General features: G+C 46.6%; 1 protein-coding gene across 1 annotated transcript in view; it reads left to right on the top strand.

Annotated features, from left to right (window-relative positions):
• Positions 1–23,426, top strand: part of CREG2 (cellular repressor of E1A stimulated genes 2) — a 43,104-nt gene extending 19,678 nt beyond the window's left edge. Inside the window, exons 3-4 of the mRNA XM_061168472.1 lie at positions 20,226–20,339; positions 23,273–23,426. Coding sequence (XP_061024455.1) covers positions 20,226–20,339; positions 23,273–23,420 — 262 coding nt within the window. The 3' untranslated portion in view covers positions 23,421–23,426. The remainder of the gene's footprint in view (positions 1–20,225; positions 20,340–23,272) is intronic.
• Positions 23,427–24,090: the final 664 nt, after the last annotated feature.

The raw sequence follows: 24,090 nt of genomic DNA, 5'->3' as shown, positions 1-24,090 counted from the left end.
TTTGATTCTGAAACCCTGTGACTTGGGAACATGACTGAGGTTGGATTCTGGAACCCTGTGGCCTGGGAACATGACTGAGGCTTTATTGTGGAACCCTGTGGCTTGTGAACATGACATCCGTTTGATTCTCGAACTCTGTGGCCTGGGAACATGACTGAGGCTTTATTGTGGAACCCTGTGGCCTGGGAACATGACTGAAGTTTGATTGTGGAACCCTGTGGCCTGGAAACATGACTGATGTTTGTTTGTGGAACCCTGTGGGCTGGGAACATGACTGAGGTTTGATGGTGGAACCATGTGTCCTGGGAACATGACGGAGGTTTGATTGTGAAACACTCTGACCTGGGAACATGACTGAGGTTTCATTCTGGAAACCTCTGTCCTGAGAACATGACTGAGGTTTGATTGTGGAACCCTCTCGCCTGGGAACATGACTGAGGTTTGTTTCTGGAACCCTCTGGCCTGGGAACATGGCTGAGGCATGATTCTGGAACCCTGTGGCCTGGGAACATGACTGAGGTTTGATTGTGGAACCCTGTGGCCTGGGAACATAACTGAGGTTTGATGGTGGAATATTCTGGCCTGGGAACATGACTGAGGTTTGATTGTGGAACTCTCTGGCCTGGGAACCTAACTGAGGCTTGATTGTGGAACCCTGTGGCCTGGGAACATGACATCGGTTTGATTCTGGAACTCTGTGGCCTGGGAACATGACGGAGGTTTGATTGTGGAACCCTCTGGCCTGGGAAAATGACTGAGGCCTGGTTCTGGAACCCTGTGGCCTGGGAACATGACTGAGGTTTCATTCTGGAGACCTGTGGCCTGGGAACATGACTGAGGTTTGATTGTGGAACCCTCTGACCTGGGAACATGACTGAGGCTTGATTGTGGAACGCTGTGGCCTGGGACCATGGCTGAAGTTTGATTGTGGAACCCTCTGGCCTGAGAAAATGACTGAGGTTTGATTCTGGAAACCTGTGGCCTGGGAACATGACTGAAGTTTGATTCTGGAACCCTGTGGCCTGGGATCATGCCTGAGGTTTGATTCTGGAACCGTCTGGCCTGGGAACATGACTGAGGTTTGATTCTGGAACTCTGTGGCCTCGGAATATGACTGAGGTTTGATTCTGGAACCCTTTGGCCTGGGAACATGACTGAGGCTTGATTGTGGAACCCTCTGGCTTGGGAACATGACCAGGTTTGATTCTGGAACCCTCTGTCCCGGGCACATGACTGAGGTTTGATTCGGGAACCCTCTGGCCTGGGAACATGACCAGGTTTGATTCTGGGACCCTCTGGCCTGGGAACATGACCAGGTTTGATTCTGGAACCCTCTGGCCTGGGAACATGACTGAGGTTTGATTTTGGAACCCTGTGTCCTGGGAACATGACCAGGTTTGATTCTGGGACCCTCTGACCTGGGAACATGAGTGAGGTGTTATTCTAGAACCCTCTGGCCTGGGAACCTGACTGAGGTTTGATTGTGGAATCCTCTGGCCTGGGAACAGGACCAGGTTTGAATTTGGAACTGTCTCTCAGGCTGCAGAGTAACTGAGCCATGCTTGGGGAGCAGCCTGAGACCAGGAGAGACACCAGGTTTGCTTGTAAAATGCAGACTCATGGGCTCCAGCTGTCTGTGATGAAGGGGGCTTAGAATCTGCATCTTCAAGGAACCACTCAGCAATTCTTAATGCATACTTAAATTTGATAACTACAATATTAGAAGTAAGCTTCTGATTTGAGGTTCATCGATTTGACTCCTACACTCACCAGTTAATACCTACCTGGGGACTTCCCTGGTGGTGCAGTGGTTAAGAGTCCGTGCTCCTAATGCTGGGGGCGCAGGTTCGATCCCTGGTCAGGGAACTGTTATAGATCCCATGCGCCGCAACTAAAGATCCTGCAGGTGGCAACGAAGATCCTGCGTGCCGCAACTAAGACCCAGCACAGCCAAATAAATACGTGAATAAATAAATGAATGAATAAATAAATAAATAAAAATACCTGCCTGGCCTGAACAACTCACTTAACTTATCTAGGCCTCAACTTCCTTAACCCTAAAATGGGAATGACAGTACTCCCGTGTGCTGTGGGAATGAAATGTTTCAGTGAGTGTAAAGTTTCCAGCGTATGGTCAGTACTAATAAGCGGTAGCTATTGTCACAAACAGCTGTTTCCTCTGTGCAGGAGTCGGGGTGACAGAGGTGGGCAGAGGAGGAGAAAATTGACCGTGCCCTGTCTACACTGCATCCCTCAGAACCGTAATAGCAGTCGTGTAGCTGGCACTTCTTCTGTGCCAGGCAGTGTTCTAAGCAACAGAGACATGTAACCCATGTGATCCTTCCAGGATGCTCATGAGAGAGGTGCTATTGTTAGCCCCTTTTACAGATGAGGAAACTGAGGCACCGAGAGAATGAGAAACTTGTACGAGGGCCCACAGTCCAAGTTCTAATGGGGGCTGAGATTCAGTCCCAGACACCTGGGCTCCTCAGCCCTGCTGCTCCTCCGTACCCCCTGCCCCCCCACAGCAGCTGCCACCTGAAAGCAGGGAACCTCCCCACCTACCTCTCAGAGAGAACTGAGTCAGAAGCTGCAAAACCTACAAAAATACAAAAATGTTGTCTGTTTTAAGTTGTTCAAATATAACTTCCATCGTGTGAGTTGCACTGAGATAGAAGCAAGACATGAAATCTGTTTTACATTCATACAGGTGCAGGCTGGCAGTCTGTTGCAATAAAACATCCATTTCGGCATCTACTGTGTAGTGAACTGTGCTATGCAGTGTTAGGCACAGAGACGAAAGGCAGTGGTACCCCCCCCCCCACCTTTGAGAGGGGAAAAGGATGTAAGACACACGTGGAAATCCTTCTAGAACAAGCTGAGCGTGGTAAATCCTCCAGGAGACATTGGCCTGGAGATGGTTGATGGAGAGAGTCTCTCATGAAGGAGCCTTGGCATCTTCACTCTCCCTGCTCTCCCCCATCCGCTCCCAAACACTGCACTTACATGCCAGTGACTCCAAAACTTATATTCCCAGCTGAGACCTCTCATCTGAGTTCCAGACCCCAAATCCAGCTGCTTCCTGGACATCTCCACTTGGACATCTCAAGGACCCCTCGAGCTAAGCCTCTTCCTCCTTCCCCAGAGGGCTCCTCTTCCTGGGCTCCCCATCCACTTGGCTGTTCAGAGCAGACCCTTGGGTACCACCATTCGCTTCTTCTCCTTCTTACACAACCAGTCAGCTAGGTCCAACTGGTCTACCTCCCAGACCTCTCCCCCAGGTGACTACTTCTCTCTAGCTTACTTCTCCCCACCACCTGGCCCAAGACTCCACTGTTGCTCACCTGGACTCTTTAAATCCTCCTGACCAGTGTCCCTGGATGCCTGTTTGCCCCTTTCCAACCCACTTTCCATCCTAAAACTGGAGGAATCTTTTCAAAAAGCACATCTCATCATTCCATTACCCTGCTTAAACTTCTTCAATGCTTTCCCATTGCTCTTAGGATGAAATTTTAACATCTTAACATGGCCTCTGAGGCCTCTGTGGTCCACCCCTGGCAGTGCCAGTATCTGTGGCATCACCCTCCCCCTTTGTCTTTGTGCTGGCCCCAGTGGTCTTTTGGCTCTTTTCTGCCTGGGGACCTTTGCCCTTGCTCTTCCTTCTATCTACAGTGACTTCCCTGCCTTTACCTAACTAATTCCCACTCATTTCCTAGGTTTCTGGGTTGATGTTATAACATGGAAACCTGCCTATGTTTTGAGGGTCAGGAAACATAGGCAAGTTTCCATGTTATAGTATCAGGTGAATAAATCATTAATTGTACAGCAGGCTGTCTGACGTCTGCCCCTCCTGCTAGAATGTAAGTCCCGTGAGGGCCAGGACTGTGTCCTTCTGACTCTTCACCAGCCCCAGAGCCTTGAACATAATGAGGCTATGTTCAACTAATATTTACTGAGTGAATATATGGAATATTTGAGTTAGGCCTTGAGGGATGGTATATAGTTTTCTATTGCTGCTGTGATAAATTGCCTCAAATTTGTGGTTCAAAACCACACAGATTTATTCTCTTACAGTCCTGGAGGTCAGAAATTTGAAATGAGTCTTATGGAGCTACAATCAGGGTGTTGGCAGGGCTGGTTCCCCCTGGAGGCTCTGAGAGGAGAATTTGCTTCCTTGCCGTTTTCAGCTCCTAGAGGCCACCCGCATCCCTTGGCATCTGGCCCCTTCCTTGCATCATCCAACCTGTCGATCCCGTTTCCTGGGTCTACTGCTCTGATCTTCCGCCTCCCTGTCTAAGGACCCTTGTGATTTCATTGGGCCCACCAGATAATCCAGGATAATCTTCGCATATCAAGATCCTTAACTTAATCATATCTGTAAAGTCCATGTTGCCATACAAGGTAACAGTCACACGTTCTGGGCACTAGGACGTGGACATCTTTGTGGGGAGACCTTATTCAACCCACCGCAGATGGATGTACCAGTCTCAGCGCATTTGCAAGTGTAGATAGAGACCTGGTAATTTATTCTAATGTATGCTAAGGCACTCATTGGTATTTTGGGGGAGTCGTGATTGTTCTTATTTATGATATACATGTTTTTCAAATATAGATATTAAAATGACACAAACACATGTGATAGTCAATCAACAAATGTTAATTTTAATATATTCTTAGCATGGCAAAATGATAGAGAAAGGTGAAAACTGCAGAGAAAAGGGTTATAAGTTGAGCAGTCTGCTTAAACGTGACCTGTCAGAGTGAACTGTTTTTAGCATCCCTGCTCCTCTCCTGCCTGGAAGTGGACCTAGTTCCCCCTTTTGCATGTCTTGTCCCTTTGTGTATGACTGCCTGGCGTTTACTGAATCATGAGATTTGATGCTGGACAAGAGAAAATCCTAGCCCAAGATGCGTACAGAAATGTAGCACTCTGTCCTTTAAAGACATATGGCCAAGGCTTCCAAATGACACAAATTTCATTCCAAGAAACTCAGAGAAGCCATGGGTAAGAGCATTGAACTGAAGAGTGGAAAAGGCATCAACACAGCATGAAAATGGACCAATTTGTTCAGAGTCTCAAAAAACAGAGGCTGGGAGGGTCTGCAGATGAACCCCAAATAACTTTTGTAGTTATTCCAGAACAGACCATTTTTTAAAAATGGTTGTGTGCCCATAAAATGAGAAGAAGCAACCACCTACAGGCAATAGTAGTTGGGGAGGCTGGCACGACGAAAAGGCCATCCCTTTCTTCGATAGGTTTATTACTAGGTGATAAGTCAGGAAGACGATTGTCTACTCACTGTATGTGGATTTCCCTGAGGCCCTTGACAGAAAGCCTGAGTGATGTTCTTATCGACAAGGTAGAATAATATGAGCAAGGGATCGTGGTGCTGGGTAGGCTTCTTTCTCTCACGTGTAATTCATTTGTTGCTCTTACACCTAATTTCACAAAGATGTGAAACTGTGGATGGATGGATGATTGGCTGGAGCCCCGAAGGTGTTGCTTAATAGCAGGGGGTTTAATCTGAGTGCCGAGGAGGATATTTCTGGTTCCTTGGCCATTTACAGCCCCTGGAAAGTGGTGGGAACCTGGGAGCCAGTGGAAGCGTCCTGGGTTGAACCAACTGGGAGCTTGAGACACTGAATCCTGTTTGAGAGACACAGAAAAATTGTCAAGAGAAGCCAAAGCCACAGCCAGGAAAATGGTGCCAAGAAGGAAGGAGAAAACTGGGGGGGGGGGGGCGGAATTAACTGGGACAGTATGAGGTATTATACTGGTATGCCATAAAATAAAATTAGAATTAAATCAAATGTAATATAAAAATTTAGATGAAGTAACATAACATAACGTAACAACACAACGTATACACGCTTCCCTGGAAGAATGGAGTAGGGAGTGGTGGACGTGACCTACTCCTCTACTTTGTGAACCTCCTGCTCGAGCAATGAGGTCCGTCCTGGATACTAAAGTTTAACAAGAATATTGACAAACTAGCAAGTCTAAAAGCAGCCAGGCTGAAACAAGTCTTGAGAAATAGATACGTGCTTTCTGCAGGTGTCTGAAAGGCCAGCCCAGAAAATGGCAGCCCTGTTTGATCTGATGTCGCCCTGGAGGTGGAAGCAGAACAGGTGGGTGGAAGCCACAGAGGCCTCACGGTTTCCTCTCCACTGCTACCCTCTTCTTACCTTCAGCATCATGCGGATGGTCCATCCTACACCCTCGCTTCTCCAGCCAGGTTTTCACTTCCCCGGCCACACCCAGATCTGGTAGCACACGCCCCACATCCGAATCTCCATTCTGAGCATCCTACCCCAGGCCCTTCTTGCCTGAGTCACCCCTCTGCAGCACGCCTGGACCACCCCTCTGCAGCACGCCTGGACCACATGGAGCCCAACAGTCCTCTGCCCCATCACCATCTCATCTCACCACGGTCAGCGCCTCCTGGCTCCCCTTCCCCTTCACCCAGCTCAGACTCCATGGTCTGTCTTTATAACCCACCCCCCCCAAGACCACCTGCAACGTTTCTGCGCCTCTCCCTCTGAAGCTCCCCTGGCTGCATCCACCCCCGTTCAACCCTGATCACTCCTCCTCTACTCCTGCACGCAGGAGGCTCCGAGTTACAGGAACAAACCACGTGGCCAGGCTGACTCTCCCACTTTAAATTCATGAACAAAATCCTCCCATGCATTCCAACATCACTGGAAAGTCTCTATCTCCCACCAAGGCTCCTTTCCCACCCTCAGGTTCACGCCTACTTCCTGTTTTTCAGACCAAATCTCCTCATCCCCTCCAGTCTCTCTGGGTTGCAGGTGACACCCACATTTCTTTGACAAAATACAGAAGCCTCTGAACCTCTCTCCTCTCCCGCCACTAGTCTGTAAATGTGCCTGTGTCTGTACCAGTGGGTCTCAAACAGAAGTGGGGGGACCCCTCCCCAGGGACATTTGGCAACGTCTGGAGATGGTTTTGGTTGTTCCAACTTGGGGAAGGGGGGTGCTACTGCAATCCCATGGGTAGAGCCCAGAGACGCTGCTAAATATTCTACGATGCACAGGACACCCCCAGCACGATGAACTGCCCAGCCTCAAGTGTCAATAGCACCAAAGTGAGAAACTGCTCTACACCAGCTGTCCTTCGCTTACTAAGACAAAGCAGCACATCACTGTGTGTTCCCAAGTCAGGTCCGGCTGCTTGCCACTCAAAAATCAATACTCGAGAGAGACAAATGTTGGTAGAAAGGAAAGTTGCTTTTCAGCAGAATGCCAGCAATCTGGGGAGACGGTGGACTCAGTGTCCCCCAAAAACCATCTCCGAAGATTCTGCTCGGCCATGAAAGTTTTTAAAGGGAAAAAAGGGACGTCATCTCAGTTAATCACTGAGATAGGGGGTCAGAGTGGTGCCATGCCCCACGGTGTGCAGGCTTGTCGACTTGCTGTGCTCTTTCTTCAGATGCTATCCTGTTCACACAGTTTGTTTGTGAGATCACTGAAGGGGAAGCTGGGGAAGAGATCTGGTCATCTGTTAATTACTTCTTCATTTCCACTTCTTTGACCTACGGAAAGAGCCAACAGATTAGGCGAGGCATTGTGTGATCAAAAGGTTTGAAAGGTGTGCTAGGGCTGGAGATGAGTAGAGTGTGGGGGCGCCTGGTTTGAGGTTAGTGACGAGATAAAAGGGGCCTCCTGCAAAGAGCTCTTTCCTGCAAAGCTGCTTACTTGGGGGTTCTGCTGTGTTTTGGGTGGCACAGTTCATTGTGCAAGAAAGTCCCATGCATCACAGGACACTTAAGATTCCCGGTCCCTGCCCACTAAATGCAAGTAGAGCCCCCAGCCCAGTCACTGGGACAAAAGGTGCTCCACAGATTTCCCAGTTTCCCTTACGGGGAAGAAACACTTCCTGGCTGAGAACCACCGTACCTGGATCGGATGGTGATTGACATTGTATCCCTGTCACTCAGGGACTGCATGAAACAAACTTTTTTTTCTCTATTTTAAAGAATCGAAACAAAGTTGAATATTTTAATGCCATTCGCCCAGTATGTCTATGTGTATTGGCTTAACTTCCCAAATGCAGAAAGAACATACTGTCTGCTTTTCTCTAACATTTTTCTTTACCACTGAACACAAATACATCAAAATAAGACAGGCCTTTAAATGTATCGTACTAACCAACAAGACATAAAGTGTTTGGGAAGGTTGCATGTATATTTATTAGAAAAATGTATCCCTCGTGAAGCTCTTAGAAAATTGTAGCTCATAAAAATATGAGTATTAAAAAAAACTGTAGCAAAAGGAGGATTAGTTATCTTAAAGGATTGCTCAAAGAAAGCAATCTTCTCATGTAATTGGAAGTCATTTAAGCGCTCAACCGCTGTCTCATTGTTTCCTTTATAGCCCCTGGGTCATCTAATCCACTTTTTTATCCACAAGGTGCTAAAGCTGACTGTTCTTTCAATTTAACAGCATTCTGCAACCCGGGTATGGATGGGCCCATGCTTTGACACAGTATTGCCTTTTGGGTCTCTGCCTGTGGGCGTGAAGCCCTCTCCCTGTAAAAGAACAGATTCTTTTTATCTTTTGGTCCCTGAGTCCCCTGGCTTAAACTATCAAATTCTATATTAGATTCTGTTGGAGGAGGGACTTCCCCCTGGTGGTCCAATGGCTAGGACTCCATGCTCCCAATGCAGGGGGTCCGGGTTCGATCCTGGTCAGGGAACTAGATCCCTCGTGCTGCAACTAAGACCCAGCACAGCCTAAATAAATAAATATTTAAAAAAAAAAAAAAGAAAGTGGCCCCATCTCTTCATACACTTGCAAATAAAATCCTAATCTCGTACAGTTACAACCAGATCAGTTTGGTTACCCAGAGAAAAATAAGGCCATGACATAGAATTGAAGGCCAACAAAAGTTATAAAATCAATATCCCATAGATTAGCTAGTTGAAAGCACATTTTGTTCTAGGAAGATTCAAAGTGTTATTTTATTCATGATAATAATTTACTTCCTTTCAGAATTCCATGGAGAGATAATAGATCATTATTTATTTTATACTGAATATAGACTTATGAAGATTAAAAATAGCTCATGAATAAAGAAAATAGAAACCCTATATGTGAGACTTTATGTAATTAAGGTAACAATTTCTTGAAGATATCGTGGTCTGTTATGTAAATATGTGTAATTATAATTTCAAAAGCCATGTTATTTACTCAGTAGTTTAACAGGTCCTTCACAAAACAGTCACTTTCAGAACTTAGGAGGGGTATAGCAATACTTGCCAAAAGAATGAGGGTGACTGTTTCAAGTGAATTTAAAATGTATTTTTATAAGACAGACTTAAGAGTTTAAAGATATTTTTACACTATGTTTACTTTCATGCAAAAAAAGTACTGCTATAGTATATTACCCAAGATCAGATATGGCATACATGAAGACTGTTGTGGATGAATGGTCAGAATGAATTGGTGGTGTTCTCATAAGATTTTCTGAGTCATAGTTGTTTTTTCCTTGTTGTTCAAGGGCCCATCATAGGAGGTATATGAATGTTATAACCAGAGATCTAAAATTTCAGGAAGAAGGAAATCATCATCTGTCCATTCATTCAATGAATATTTATTGAGGACGAAAAATGTGCTATCCATGGGGCTAAATTTTCGGGACCACAAAGGTGAATGAAGCACATGTTCTACCATTACATTCCACCCGTCAGGCAGAGGTAGACAAATAAATAAGTGTGTGAAATTAAGTCCTAAGGGTCATTATATTGCACTGTTCCTGGGGAGTCATTGGCGTTGTTGTAAAATGTGGAATGTTTTACAAGTATTACCTGTGTTATGATAGAAATATATATAGGGCACAAGTTTATATGAGTGGTGGAGCAAAAGTTACTTGGAAGGAGCTAAGTTTTTGTTTTGTTTTGTTTTAATTTATTTATTTATTTTGGCTGTGTTGGGTCTTCGTTGCTGCGCGTGGGCTTTCTCTAATTGCGGCAAGCGGGGGCTGCTCTTCATTGCAGTGCGCGGGCTTCTCATTGCGGTGGCTTCTCTTGCTGCAGAGCACGGGCTCTAGGTGTGTGGGCTTCAGTAGTTGCAGCATGTGGGCTCAGTAGTTGTAGCTCACGGGCTCTAGAGCGCAGGCTCAGTAGTTGTGGCGCACGGGCTTAGTTGCTCCGCGGCATGTGGGATCTTCCCGGACCAGGGATCGAACCCGTGTTCCCTGAACTGGCAGGCGGATTCTCAACCACTGCGCCACCAGGGAAGCCCCAGGAGCTAAGTTTTAATATGTTTATTAGGCAACCAGTGATAGGTGAGTGTGTGCGTGCACACACAGGTGAACACACATATGTGTGTTCATGCATGTGGAGGGTTCATCATTCTAGGAAGTTCATCATTCTCGGTGTGAGAAAGGCTGGGAGGTTTGAATCTTGGCATAAAAGTAATTATTTATGTCCAGAGAGCTGCAAAGGATAAGGCCAGGAAAAAAGACAAATGCCTGACCATTAGGAACATTTTGTACCATATTTTCAGATTTTGGTTGTGCTTGTATAAGTAGAGGGGTATTAAAAGTACATGAAATTAGAAGGTGACTTAATTTTTTATTTTAGAAAGATTACTCTAGCAATAATGTGAAGGAAACCATGCCATCAATGTATGAATAATAAATTAATAATAATCAAAAAAAAAAGAAAGATGATTCTGTTGGAGGAAAAATTAAAATAAAAAGGTTAAAAATAAGTTCCAGGCTGGGGTGTGCAAGCATTTCCCTAGCAGAGGCCACACAGAGCAGTAGCGCAAGGTAATGAACACAGGCGGGGACCAGGGCAGGCAGAGGGCAGTTCCTAGACAGCTTCTGCCACTTTCTAGAGGGTCCTCAGGCTGGGAAGTCATCCTCTGGGTTCTCCAGGTGACCACCTGAGCAGACCAGGCTTTTCTGGTCCTGCCCTTGAGACAGAAGTCCTTTTGGGTCACTAGCTGCCCATCTGGCAGGGTGTGGGTAGCAGGCTCCGAGGACAAGTGGAAAGGAGAACAATGCCCAGAAGAACGTCCCCTAACCTGAAAGAGAAATGGAAACAGTGCAGCCCAAGGCCCTCAGCCCCAAGGGGCAGCCCTTCCAGCAGCACGCAGATAAAATAACCAAATTCTCACCAACTGCGGAAGGCAGAAAGCCCGCCCAGACATTTCCAAGGAACCCAGAGAGGTGCTGATGACGCAGGTGGGGACCGTCACCGCCCCCCGCCCCCCCTCCCCGTTCTCCCTTCCCCCTACTCAGCCACATCTGGATGTCTTATCACCACACCTGGTGGCTTCTCTCCTTTGCCATGCAGGGACACTGGGTATAACAGACTTTTACTAGGGTCTGGGGGAATAGTGGGAGGGGTGACTAGGGTTGTCGGGTGAAATACAGGATTCCCAGTCAAATGTGAATTTCAGATAAACAAATACACTTTTAGTATAAGCATGTCCCAAATATCGTCTGGGACATCTTATACTGAAAAAAAAAATTGTTGTTTATCTAAAATTCAAAGGTAACTGGGCATTTGTATTGATACCTCCTACGTCCAGCAACTCCAGGTACAGCACTGGAAGGCAGCCACATCGTGGGGCATCCCTGCGCCATCACTGGCCACCCCTCATCACACGGATGGAGGACACCCGTGCAACATGGCTGGGTATCCCCTCCAAATTCCAGGCCTCCTCCCGGCGCCTTTCTTTTCTTCTCTGAGTCTCAGCGACCTCCCCAAACAAACACAGCAAGACAAAACCTTCTGTGTCTTCTGCCCGTACGGGAATTCAAAACGCAGTAACCTCGGGGAGGCATCTCACACACTCAGCTCCCTCTCTCTCCCTGCAAACACTGGCCTGGGTGCCCTGAGGAGGGGGGGCCTGGCCTTGCCCTGATAATCAAGACCCACTAATATGCTTTCCTAAACAAAAGAGCAGCCCGTCCTGAGATGAATTTGCCTCCCTCCGTTACCATCCCCACCTCGACCCCAATCACACAGAGATGCACAAATTCAAAATCAGCTGCTGTCATTGTTTCCTGAATAGTGACTTTTGTCTTGCTCCATTAGCAGTCAAGGAATGGAGTTCAGCTAGAATCAGAGGCCAGGAAATAGCAGATGGTGTCTCAGACACGGGGGACCGTATACACGCTAAACAGGAAACACGAGGACGACAGACAGACTCAGGAGGTTCAAGGAGACGAGCGGGACTTCCTTTGTGCCGGGGCTGCTCGCATCCCCAGGCTGGGGATGGGCCCCTAAAGGCCCTGGGCTAGTCCAGGAAGAGCAAGGCCACACAAGGGTTCCAGACTTTGCACCAGCAAGAGCTCTTGCGTTACCTTGCTCTATAATCCATGTAATATGAAACACTTTTGTCTAAAGAACAGATAACATTTTAAAATAATTTATTTCACCATCTTTATTTTTTAATAAATTTATTTATGTATTTATTTATTTTCGGCTGCGTTGGGTCTTCGTTGCTGCGCGCGGGTTTTCTCTAGTTGTGGCGAGCAGGGGCTACTCTTCGTTGCGGTGCGCGGGCTTCTCATTGCGGTGGCTTCTCTTGTTGTGGAGCATGGGCTCTAGGCACGCAGGCTCAGTAGTTATGGTGCACGGGCTCAGTAGTTGTGGCTCGCGGGCTCTAGAGTGCAGGCTCAGCAGGTGTAGCTCGCGGGTTCTAGAGTGCAAGCTCAGTAGTTGTGGCGCACGGGCTTAGTTGCCCCGCGGCATGTGGGATCTTCCCGGACCAGGGCTTGAACCCGTGTCCCCTGCATTGGCAGGCGGATACTTAACCACTGCGCCACCAGGGAAGTCCCTCACCATCTTTATTACGCAAAGATATACATATGCAAATCAGAGCTTCTGATCAGCATGTTATAATTATTTTTCCCTCGCTGTTTCCAAAGTGATTCAATTCCAACCAAAAACAGAGAAACTGAATATTTTTACATGGGTCAAAGACTGTGAAGGCTCTAAGGTTTTACCCTATTTGCAAGCAAGCTCACCTGGTTCATTCTAAGTAACGAGTCAGCCTGCCGTGGTTCACGGATGGGGGCAGAAGACACAAGCCTCCTGGGTCAGAGGCAAAGGACTTTGTTACCCCAGCAATGGCAGCAGCCAGAGCATCAGCATTTTATAGTGGGATTTCCCCCGAGGCCTAGTTCCCCCAGGGAGATGTGAAGAGGGCGAGGGGTCATCTGCACACACGGTAGGTTGCATTACAGGAGAGGAACCCTGAGCCTAGAGAACCAAAATCTGTACAGTGGAGGCAAGCCTGCTGCCCCCACAGGGAGCCCATTCTGCACGCCTCTGGACAGGCCACCACCCCATGGGGAGATGCTCTGTCTTCCAAAGCTGTTGGCTCTGTAAACATCTTTGTGAAAAGATAATTCAGAGCCAAGGGAGCTAGTCCTATGCTTATAAGACGTTCAGAAACACGAGAGACCATGGAAAACTGCTTCCTAATACATGGTAGATACAGTCTTATCTCAAGGAAATATATAAATGTGCAAATATTTTAAAAGTACAGGCCAGGGACTTCCCTGGTGGTGCAGTGGTTAAGAATCCGCCTGCCAATGCAGGGGACACGGGTTCGAGCCCTGGTCTGGGAAGATCCCACATGCCGCAGAGCAACTAAGCCCACGAGCCACAACTACTGAAGCCCACGCACCTAGAGCCCATGCTCCACAACAAGAGAAGCCACCGCAATGAGAAGCCCGCGCACTGCAACGAAGAGTAGCCCCCGCTCGCCGCAACTAGAGAAAGCCTACGTGCAGCAACGAAGACCCAATGCAGCCATAAATTAATTAATTAATTAATTAATTAATTAATTAATTTTTAAAAAAATACAGGCCAGGACTTCCCTGGCAGTCCAGCGGTTAAGACTCCAGGCTTCCAATGCAGTGGGCGCAGGTTCGATCCTGGTCAGGGAACTAAGATCCCACCTGTGGCTTGGCCAAAAAATTTAAAAAAAAACAAAACAGGCCGTCTTTGCTTCTCATGGATCGTTACTAATACCATCCAACGTTAGCTGGACATGCCTCAACCATACGATCCAGTCCAAGAACAGAGACAGAGTTCCTGAAACTTGAAGCCCTTCTATAGCGAGGAACCTCTCAGTTGCAAGAAATAGAAAAATAAGCTCAGATGTGCTTGGAGAATTAAGGAAGCTGATTAGCTGACATATTTGAAAAGTCCAGAGGTAGGCTTTTCTTAGGAGCTCTGCAAGGTCAGCCCAAATGAGATTTTCCCACCCCTCCTCACTGCCTTCTCCAGTGTCTGCTGCATTTTAAGGGCCGCACCCTCCCAGCCCCGCCCGTCCCCCACCTGTGATCCCCTGTGGCTGCCAGCCACTTCCGGGTGCACGTGCTCCGTTTATGTCCAGCAACAGCGAGCACCTCTCCAGTTAGACTCCGAAGGAGAGGGAGGGGTTGCCATTCCAGAAGTCCCCAGCAAGTAGCTTCTTGAGCTTTAATGAGCACGCTTGCTCTTGTGCCCATCCCTGAGTCCGTCACTATGGCCAGAGGATGGAATTGGCTGGTTGGCTTGGGCAATCCCAGCTCTCAGGATCTAGGGATGGAATAGACTTCCCTGAAGCCGTGTGAGGGAGAAGTGGATGCCTAAACAATATTCCAAGTGCATTGCCAAGAGGGGGAATTTTTTTTTTTTTTTTTTACTTTAAGTATAATTGATTTACAATATTATGTTAGTTTCAGGTGTACAGCAAAGTGATTCAGTTATACATATATGTGTATATATCTATATTCTTTTTTTTTCAATTCTTTTTCGTTATAGCTTATTACAAGAGATTGGGGAATGTCTTCTACAGCAGCTGTTCATCAAAGCACGCTCTCATAAATCAAAAGCCGTGGATCAGGGTCGCGGGGTACACAGCATCCTCCTACGTGGTTGCTGTGCACTGGCTGGCCATTTGGGGGCAGCAGCTGCCGTAACCTCAGGTGTGTTGCGCCCACGTGGCTCAGGATAGGATTGGAGTCCAACTTCCCTCCGATGGTGTATTAATTTTTTTGTTTGTTTTTTGTTTTGGGGTTTTTTTTTTACTTATTTATTTATATTTATTTTTGGCTGCGTTGTGTCTTCATTGCTGCGTGCAGGCTTCCTCTAGTTGCAGCGAGCAGAGGCTACTCTTTGTTGCGGTGCACAGGCTGCTCATTACGGTGGCTTCTCTTGTTGCAGAGCACAGGCTCCAGCATGCGGGCTTCAGTAGTTGCGGCACGTGGGCTCAGTAGTTGTGGCGCACGGGCCTAGTTGCTCCACGGCATGTGGGATCTTCCCGGACCAGGGCTCGAACCTGCGTCCCCTGCATTGGCAGGCGGATTCTTAACCACTGCACCACCAGGGAAGCCCCAGTGTATTAGTTTTCTAATGCTGCTGTACCAAACCACCACAACTTAGTGGCCCAAAACAACACAAATGTATTATGTCATAGTTTCGGAGGGCAGAAGTCCAAACAGGTCTTCCTGGGCTAAAACCAAGGTGTCCTTTGTGGAGGCTCTAGGGGAAAATCCATTCTCTTGCCTTTTCCAGCTTCTAGAGGCTGCCTGCACTCCTGGGCTCTGGCCCCCTCCCATATTCAAAGCCAGCTATGGCCAGGAGAGTCTTTTTCCCATCGTATCACCCCAACACTCTCTTTTGCCTCCCTCTTCCACTTTTAAGGACCTTTGTGATTGCATTGAGCCCAGGTGGATAATCCAGGCCAGCTGATTGGCAACCTTAATTCCCCTTGGCCGTGAAAGGTAACACAGTCACAAGTTCCAGAGGTTAGTATGTGGACATCTTTGAGGGGCTGTTATCCTCAAAAAGGATAAAGCTTTCTATTTACCTATTTAAATACATAATCTTCTTTCTAGTCTGTGTAATCTCCACCACTGGAGAAGCAAAATGCTCCCTTCTTAAATGTAATGTGTTCTTCTATCATGACGTACTTATGAATCCTAATTTCATTGCTTTCATGATGGAGCAATTTTGTGAAAAAATTGGCTTTAATAGCAAACAAATAAATTGGGTACAACTGATGGCAGTCTCGTCTGGTATCTGTATGTTTAGTTCCCATTTACTATTTTTACTTATTTTCTCCAGTCCCTCTCAGGTTTTTTACAAAATTCAATGTTGATTCAGTGTTTACAGTTGTGTAGAGTGCCTCCCGTCATTCTTTCAACTTAGAAAAATTCACAATTTAGCAACTACATTTTTGCAGTGTCAAAACCTCGGCAGACTGTAACACTTTCAAATGGTACACGGTGTTCTGACATAGAGCATTTCACCTGAATATGTGGGCGTGTCCACTCTTTCTCTTATTATGACTCAACAGTGTGTATAATAAAGAAAAACTTGTAGGCAGGTGAAAACAAGTCCCTGAAGTATAAGCAAAACATACGTTTTGCTTAACAAATGTACCTTTCTTTAATGTTATAATGGATGGGAATGAGTTCTGATGAGTCATGCCTCCTCCAAGCAGCCGTTTTGTGATATACATCGTCTGTGAAAAGAGAATGTGCAGAGTCTGCCTGGTCAACTGCGTGGGAGTCCCAAGACCACCCTCAGGCTCAGTGATTCGCTGGAAGGACTCACAGGACTCAAGAGCTCGTGGTCTATTCCAGTGAGAGGATACAAATCAAGGCCATCAAGGGCAAAATGCACGTGGGGCGCAGCCCAGGAAAATCCAGGCCCAAGCTTCTAGGAGACCCTTCCCACTGGAATCATACAGGGACACACTTAATTCTCCCAGAAATGTTGTGTGACAACAGGTGCAAGGTATTGCCAACCAGAGATGCTCACCTGAGCCTTGGTATCCAGGGTTTTTACTGGAATCCAATCACATGGCAGTTACAGCATCTGCATGATTGATCTTAGCTACTCAGACTCAGGGCCCAAGAGGTTAAGCTGACCCAGCATGGCCCAGGGTCTCAGGCACAAAAAACACTCTGATGAAGCAGGAAATTGCAAGGGCTCAGAGGTATGTTCTAGGAGCCAGTCAAGGGCCAGTCCTCCTGAAGACAGGCCTTTCTTTGGAATATGCAGGGTTTGGATAGCCCCCGTCTGCTGAGTTACCCCTTGACTGCCCACCAGGAGATAGTGTTATGTGACCATTATTTTTTTGTCTTTTTTCCACTTTATTGGGGTATAACTGGCAAATAAAATTATAAGATATTTAAAGCACACACCATGATAATTTGATATACGTATACATTGTGAAAAGATTCCCACCATCTAGTTAATTGACACATCCATCTCCTCGCCATTTGCCTTTTGTGTGAGAACATTTAAGTTCTCTCCTCTTAGAAAATTTCAACTATACAGTACAGTGTTATTAACAAGAGTCACCATGTTACACATTAGATTCTCAGACTTTTTCACCTTATAGCTGCAAGTTTGTACCTTTTTGCCAAACTCTCCCTATCTGCCCCCCAGCCCCTGCTGGAAACCACTTTTCTGCATTACATATTGTAATATTCAAAGAATATAGAAGTATATAAAATAAAAAGGGACTTCTCCCCCTACACCTCAAGCCCCTCAAATTCCCTTCTTGAAATAACCAAAGTTATATCTTTGGAATATATCCTTCCGTTTTAGGATTTCTTTTTTTAATGGGGTCCTACTGCATATATTGTTCTTCAGCTAACTATTTTTACTTATATCTTTCTCATGGCCACCTATAGCTCTATCTCATTCTTTTTAAAGGTGGTATTTCATACTGTTAATAAAACAATTTATTTATGTTCTCCCACTGCTGAGCATTTTGGTTACTTCCCATTTTTTGTTGTTTTCTTTTTTTTAATTTTTATTTATTTTATTTATGTATTTTTGGCTGCATTGGGTCTTCGTTGCTGCGTGTGGTCTTTCTCTAGTTGCGGCGAGCAGGGGCTACTCTTCGTTGCGGTGTGCAGGCTTCTCATTGCGGTGGCTTCTCTTGTTGTGGAGCATGGGCTCTAGGCGTGCAGGCTTCGGTAGTTGTGGAACATGGGCTCCGTAGTTGTGGCTCACGGGCTCTAGAGCGCAGGCTCAGTAGTTGTGGTGCACGGGCTTAGTTGCTCCGTGGCATGTGGGATCTTCCCGGACCAGGGCTCGAACCCGTGTCCCCTGCATTGGCAGGCAGATTCTTAACCACTGTGCCACCAGGGAAGCCTGGTTACTTCCCATTTTGGCCATCATAAATGATGCTGTAACGGATATCTCTGCACACACTCTTTTTTTGTCATGTGATACTTTTTTTTTTTTTACCCCTAAGGTGAACTTTTTTCTTCCCCCTAAGCTGAGCTTTTGAGAAAGCATTCACCAAAAATTAAAATGTTATTAAACATGATATCTAAAAAAAAAAAAAAAAAAAAACATGATATCTAAGAGTCCACAATCAGATAATAAGAGAGAGAATCCATAAACATTGAGGACTCATAGGATCCAGGAGGTGAAGGAGATGGTCAGTCTGGGATACACCCAGATACAAGGGCTAGGCTGCCAGGCGGCTGCCTTCCTGCTTGAGGCCAGAGGACCGGGCTCCAACAGGCCCTGCAAGCTCCATGGCACAGGACAAGTCACTTAGCCTACCTGAATCGCATTCTCCTTATCTCTAAAACAAGGTCAATAATCACACCTACCTCCTGGGGTCGTCATGAAGATGAAACAAAATGAGGCGATGTACAGACACATCTTGTTGCCCCATCCTGGAACCACCTTCCCAAGCACATATGGAGAGATTGTGAAATGCGTAAGGCACCAGCTGTCACCTGGGGGAGGTTTCTTTCCTGGCTTAAGATGAAGCCACGATCTGAAACATGAAGATTCAGATTCTCCCATTTATGCTTCTTCCAGAAATAGACAGCCTCGCGTGATGAGAGGTGGGTGGGAGCTCTACGTTGCCCTCCCACACTTTCACTGCCAGGTGACTCTTACAAGGAAAGCAAGTGTTTATAGAAGAATCCTGCCACCATGGAAACGCTTGTCACACAATGTTATTTCTAACATCCCTTACGTTCAGTAAGGGACCTCTGTGTTTGACGACAGTGATGCCTGAAAGCCTTTACCTTGGCCACTGCTGGATCCGGGCAGATGCACTGCGTTACTCCAGGGGCGCCATTCATAGTGTCTCGAGGGAGTGGCACTCCCTGGAGTCATGCAGAGCAGCACCCCGACTCTGGGCTCCCGATGGGGGTGTTGCAGAGCCTTGCCCTGGCCTGTGCACTCTCGACTAGGGTACTTCCGGGGTTGTCTGCCACCGCGAGGATGCACACTGACATCCAGCCTACACAGACACACCTGCCACACTGCCTGTACCAAAGTATCTTAATTTTTTTTTAGTTTATTGACGTATAGTTGATTTACAATATTGTGTTAAGTTCTGCTGTACGGTAAAGTGATTCAAGTACACATATGTATACATTCTTGTTCATATTCTTTTCCATTATGGTTTACCACAGGATACTGAATACAGTTCCCTGTGCTCTACGGTAGGACCTGTTGTTTATCCATCCCATATATAATAGTTTGCCTCTGCTAATCCCAGACTCCCAATCCATCCCTCCCCCACCCGCCCTCCCCCTTGGCAACCACAGATCTGTTCTCTATGCCTGTGAGTCTGTTTCTGTTTCGTAGATGAGTTCATTTGTGTCATATTTTAGATTCCACATATAAGGGATATCACATGGTATTTGTCTTTCTCTTTCTGACTTACTTCACTTAGTATGATAATCTCTAGGCCCATCCATGTTGCTGCAAATGGCATTATTTCATTCTTTTTTTGTGGCTGAGTAATATTCCATTGTATATATGTACCACATCTTCTTTATCCATTCATCTGTCGATGAACATTTAGGTTGTTTCCATGTCCTGGCTATAGTGAACAGTACTGCTATGAACATAGGGGTTCATGTCTCTTTATGAATTAGAGTTTTGTCTGGATATATGCCCAGGAGTGGGATTGCAGGATCATATATGCTAAAGTATTTTCAAGTAATTCCAGAAAATGTAAAAACCTGAACAATATAACCAGCAATGTGATCACTATTTTCTTTTTTTTTGTCACGGTGCGCAACTTGTGGGATGTCAGTTCCCCGACCAGGGATCAAACCTGGGCCCTTGGCAGTGAAAGCGCGGAGTCCTAACCACTGGCTCTCCAGGGAACTCCCTCTATTTTTAATAAAATCCTTAGTATGTCCAGCTGTCATTCTATCATCATTTTAATATCTGAAAAATGTCCTTCAAATGCAGAAAAAATATCGTCGACCCAGAAGATCCCCGCTGTGCCCGGTTAACACTCACTGGCCAGATGGTCGCAGTGTCTCCAGAAGAAGTGGAATTTGCCAAGCAAGCCATGTTTTCAAGGTTGGTATCTGCTTTAAGATTGGTTTGCCCAGACACATACAGTGTAAGAAGCAGAGGTCGAGGCTATGCCATTTGATGCCTCTGAGGTGATGACAGTAATGGTCTGAGCTGTCCTTTGGTGGCAACACTGCCACCTGACGCTGAAAGTCTTGGTCGCCTGAGGTGGCAGCAGAGGCCACGCACGTGACCTTGCAGTGGGCTGTCCGTGCCTTTGGAGAGCGCCCCGTGCTGAGGGTTGCAGGCACTGTTCCCTGCACACTGCCAGCCTTTCACAACAGCCCTGCCTTGAAATGGAGATAAAGGGGGCTTTGTAGTCCAGTCAATACAGCAGACATTTCCAAACGTCCACTCTAAGCGGAGCTCGGCGCCAGAAGTGACAGCAGTGTTCCTTCGTGTGGGCCCCTCACCCCTTTATAGCCGGACCACTTAGGATGCAGCTTTCTAACCGCCCCCCACCACCTGCTTCTCGAATTGGATGCTCTGGAGGTTACACTCTATCAAAATTTTAAAAGGACATCCCAGGAAATTGGCATGCATGCTGCTAGGGTCAAAATGAGTGACAGAGTAGCCCCGGGAAGGAGGGGAGGAGATCAGCGTTTGCAAAAAGTGAGAAGGGTTGTCCTGCAGGGGTGCTGGAATCTGCCTGCATGGGTGAGGAGAGGGTCTGTGCAGGGGGAGGCCTGAGGTGGAAGGTCAGAGCTCGGGTGAGGAGGGGCGGGTATCCACATGGGGTGTGGGCAATGAAAGCTGGCAGATTAGTACTTGTCTAAGTTAGTGGGAGAGTAACGTGAAAGCAGGTGGTAAACTGGACAAGCCATCCACATCCCTGTGGAGATGGGATGATTGTACATACAGGGGAATCATGAAATAAGTAAACATACAGCAAGTTCCCTACATACGAATGAGTTCCCTTCCGAGAGTGCGATCCTAAGTCCAATTTGTTTGTTAAGTCCAACACAGTTAGCCTAGGTACCCAACTAACACAATTGGCTATATAGTACTGTACTGTAATAGGTTTATAATACTTTTCACACAAATAATACATAAAAAACAAACACAAAAAAAATAAAGAAAACATTTTTAAACTTACAGTACAGTACCTTGAAAAGGACAGTAGTCCAGTACAGCAGCTGGCATCCAGGGGCTGGCATCGAGTGAACAGGCAAGAAGAGTTACTGACGGGAGGAGGGAGAGGAGGTGGGAGATGGTAGAGCTGAAGGGTCGTCAGCAATAGGAGACGGAGGGCAAGCTGCAATTTCACTCACGCCTGACATTGATGGCACAGGTTCTGGTTCCCTGCTGGATTCAATTGTTCGCGTCTTTGAAAGTTCACAACTTGAAGGTTCGTATGTAGGGGACTTAGTGTAGTAATAAGTAAACACAGAGAAGGGAAGCCTGGTTTCTCACCGCCATGGAAGAGAGTTACCAACACGCACAGGAGGACACTAGATCAATCTGGAATTGGGTCGGGATTGGACTTATCCACACGGACTTGTGGTTTTCAATATACAGACAGAGAGATAAATGTAGATGCGTACGTCTGTGTGCTTGTGTGCTTTATTTTCCATCTCAGCTGTCACTCTTTAGTTCTGATTTCTCCTCTTCCATGTTATGATGGGCAGTGAGATGAAGCCAAAGCCTCAGGAGACATTTACGTTCATTAAATTCATTTCCTATTTTCCACGTTACCGCAGGTAACAGTGTTGCCAAAATTTCCACTGCTGGATAATGTGGGTCCCTTTACCACGCACATCCAACCACCTTATCATTACCTTCTTTAAACGCTCATGGTCAGTCTCCTAAGGTCCTTCCAGCATCCTACTGCCTGGACCCCAAGCCAGGGCCTCACGGACTAGGATTTGCTGTACCTACGCTCCCCTTGCAGGGGCCAAAATTTATTCCAATTGTAAATACAAAACTAGTTGGCTTAAAATAACAACAATCATGTTATTGTCTCACCTGCACGAGTGTTTGGAGCGTTGGGGCCTCAGATCAGCAACTTACTTTCAAATGGTTTAGGAAAAAAAAAATAGTTCTTTATACCATACTTTCAACCTCTCTGTCAATTTGCAATGGTTCCAAAAAAAAAAAAAAAATTTTTTTTTTAAAAAGGGCATCAACCTATCACTGCATTGGCATTGTTGCACATGTTTTTCCCAGTTTACACTTGGTCTTTGAATTTTGTTTATAACGTTTTTAGATATAAATGAAACTTCTATTTTTATGAAGTTTTAAAAAGGTGAGCGCCAGACCCTGCCCTCAAGGGTGATGCATGTTTTTAGGCCTACGCCTGAGGGAGAAGGCAAGTCAGAAACAGAGGGCGGAATGTGAGGGCTGTTCCCTGTCTACGCTGGCTGGTTCTCAGCTTGATGCAACAGTTCTAGGCCTCTACAGGAATGGAAATCTTCCCGTGAACAGATTTGTTTCCCGGACTTAAAATTCAGCATTTCACATAGAGATGCTTAGAGCCTTTCGTGACGCTTCCTGGTAACAATGGCCCGCGTCCCCTGGGCACTTCCTCTATGCAGGTGCTTTATGTGTCTCGTCATTTGCTGCCCACGCAGCCCTGTGATCTGAGCACCATCCCTCTCGCCCCATATGACTGGGAAGGAGACCGGGCAGGCTTAAGAGAGCAAACGGCCCATGAGGCATCCCAGCAGCTGAACTGGAGTTCGAACAAAGTTGCCTGGCTCAAGACTTGAGCTGTCTGCCATTCTGTGGTGACAACAGTTTCCTGCCCTCCTAAGGCTGCCCCAGACCTTGACCCTGGCTCCCTGGCTTCTGCCTCTAGCTGGTTTGAGCAGGTCTCAGCCTAAACAAAGCCTGGGGTCTGGAGGGCCCTATGACCTGACCAAGGATACATCTGGCGCTGTGCTCTGGAGAGCCCACCCTCTGATGAGAACAGCTTTAATGTGACGTCTTTATTTCTGCAGACACCCAGTTATGAGGAAGTGGCCTCGTCAGTATGAATGGTTCTTTATGAAGATGAAGATAGAACATATCTGGCTTCAGAAATGGTATGGAGGAGTAGCTGACATTTCCAGGGAGGAATATTTCAAAGCAGTTCCAAGAAAGGCCTGATGGAATGAGAAGAAAGTCCTTGATGTTTGTGTAAAATGAAAACCTTTTGAGTGATGCTGCCAGACAGCAATTGACTGCTGTCTCTTTGTGAAAGGGTTCATTGCAGCCCTGTCAGTCTTACAGCAGAATGAGAGTGGGTCACCAGGGACCCCTGTGCTAGCTGGAGATTGAAGTGGCCATTTGCAAATGCCCAGATCACACAGGGACTTCACATAGAGAGTCTGTAATGTGTTCAGTCCAGACTCACCTACGTGGGATCACTGTTGGTTGTCAAAGTGACACGTTGAGACAGTTGCTGTTCCATTCTTTAAGATAAAAACAAAAAACAAAAAAAAAACAAACCTATGCCTGTATGTACAGTGTGATTGCTTTGTATCGTGAGAGTATCTTTGTTGCTTGTTGTACCCAAAGCAGTGTCCTGGTTCTAAGCTCATTGCAACCACAGAAGAACTAAATACGCATCACACAGCCGCCGTCTCGTGTTTAGGGTGAGCGTGCAGGACTCTTTGTCTATGGGTTACCATCCTGCTACAGAATGGCAAATGCATTATTGAGCCCCATTTGCTAGAATGTACTGGTCACTCATGAAGCTTTTTTCCCACTGCAACATGACAAACCATGTGAGAACCCCCCGAGTTTGGTGCACAGCCCTATTCTAGGTAATCGGTAC

The sequence above is a fragment of the Eubalaena glacialis genome, chromosome 14, assembly GCF_028564815.1.
Source record: "Eubalaena glacialis isolate mEubGla1 chromosome 14, mEubGla1.1.hap2.+ XY, whole genome shotgun sequence".
NCBI classification, from domain to species: Eukaryota; Metazoa; Chordata; class Mammalia; order Artiodactyla; family Balaenidae; genus Eubalaena; species Eubalaena glacialis.
The sequence above is the reverse complement of the archived record's forward strand: the minus strand, read 5'-3'. Positions and strand labels throughout refer to the sequence as shown.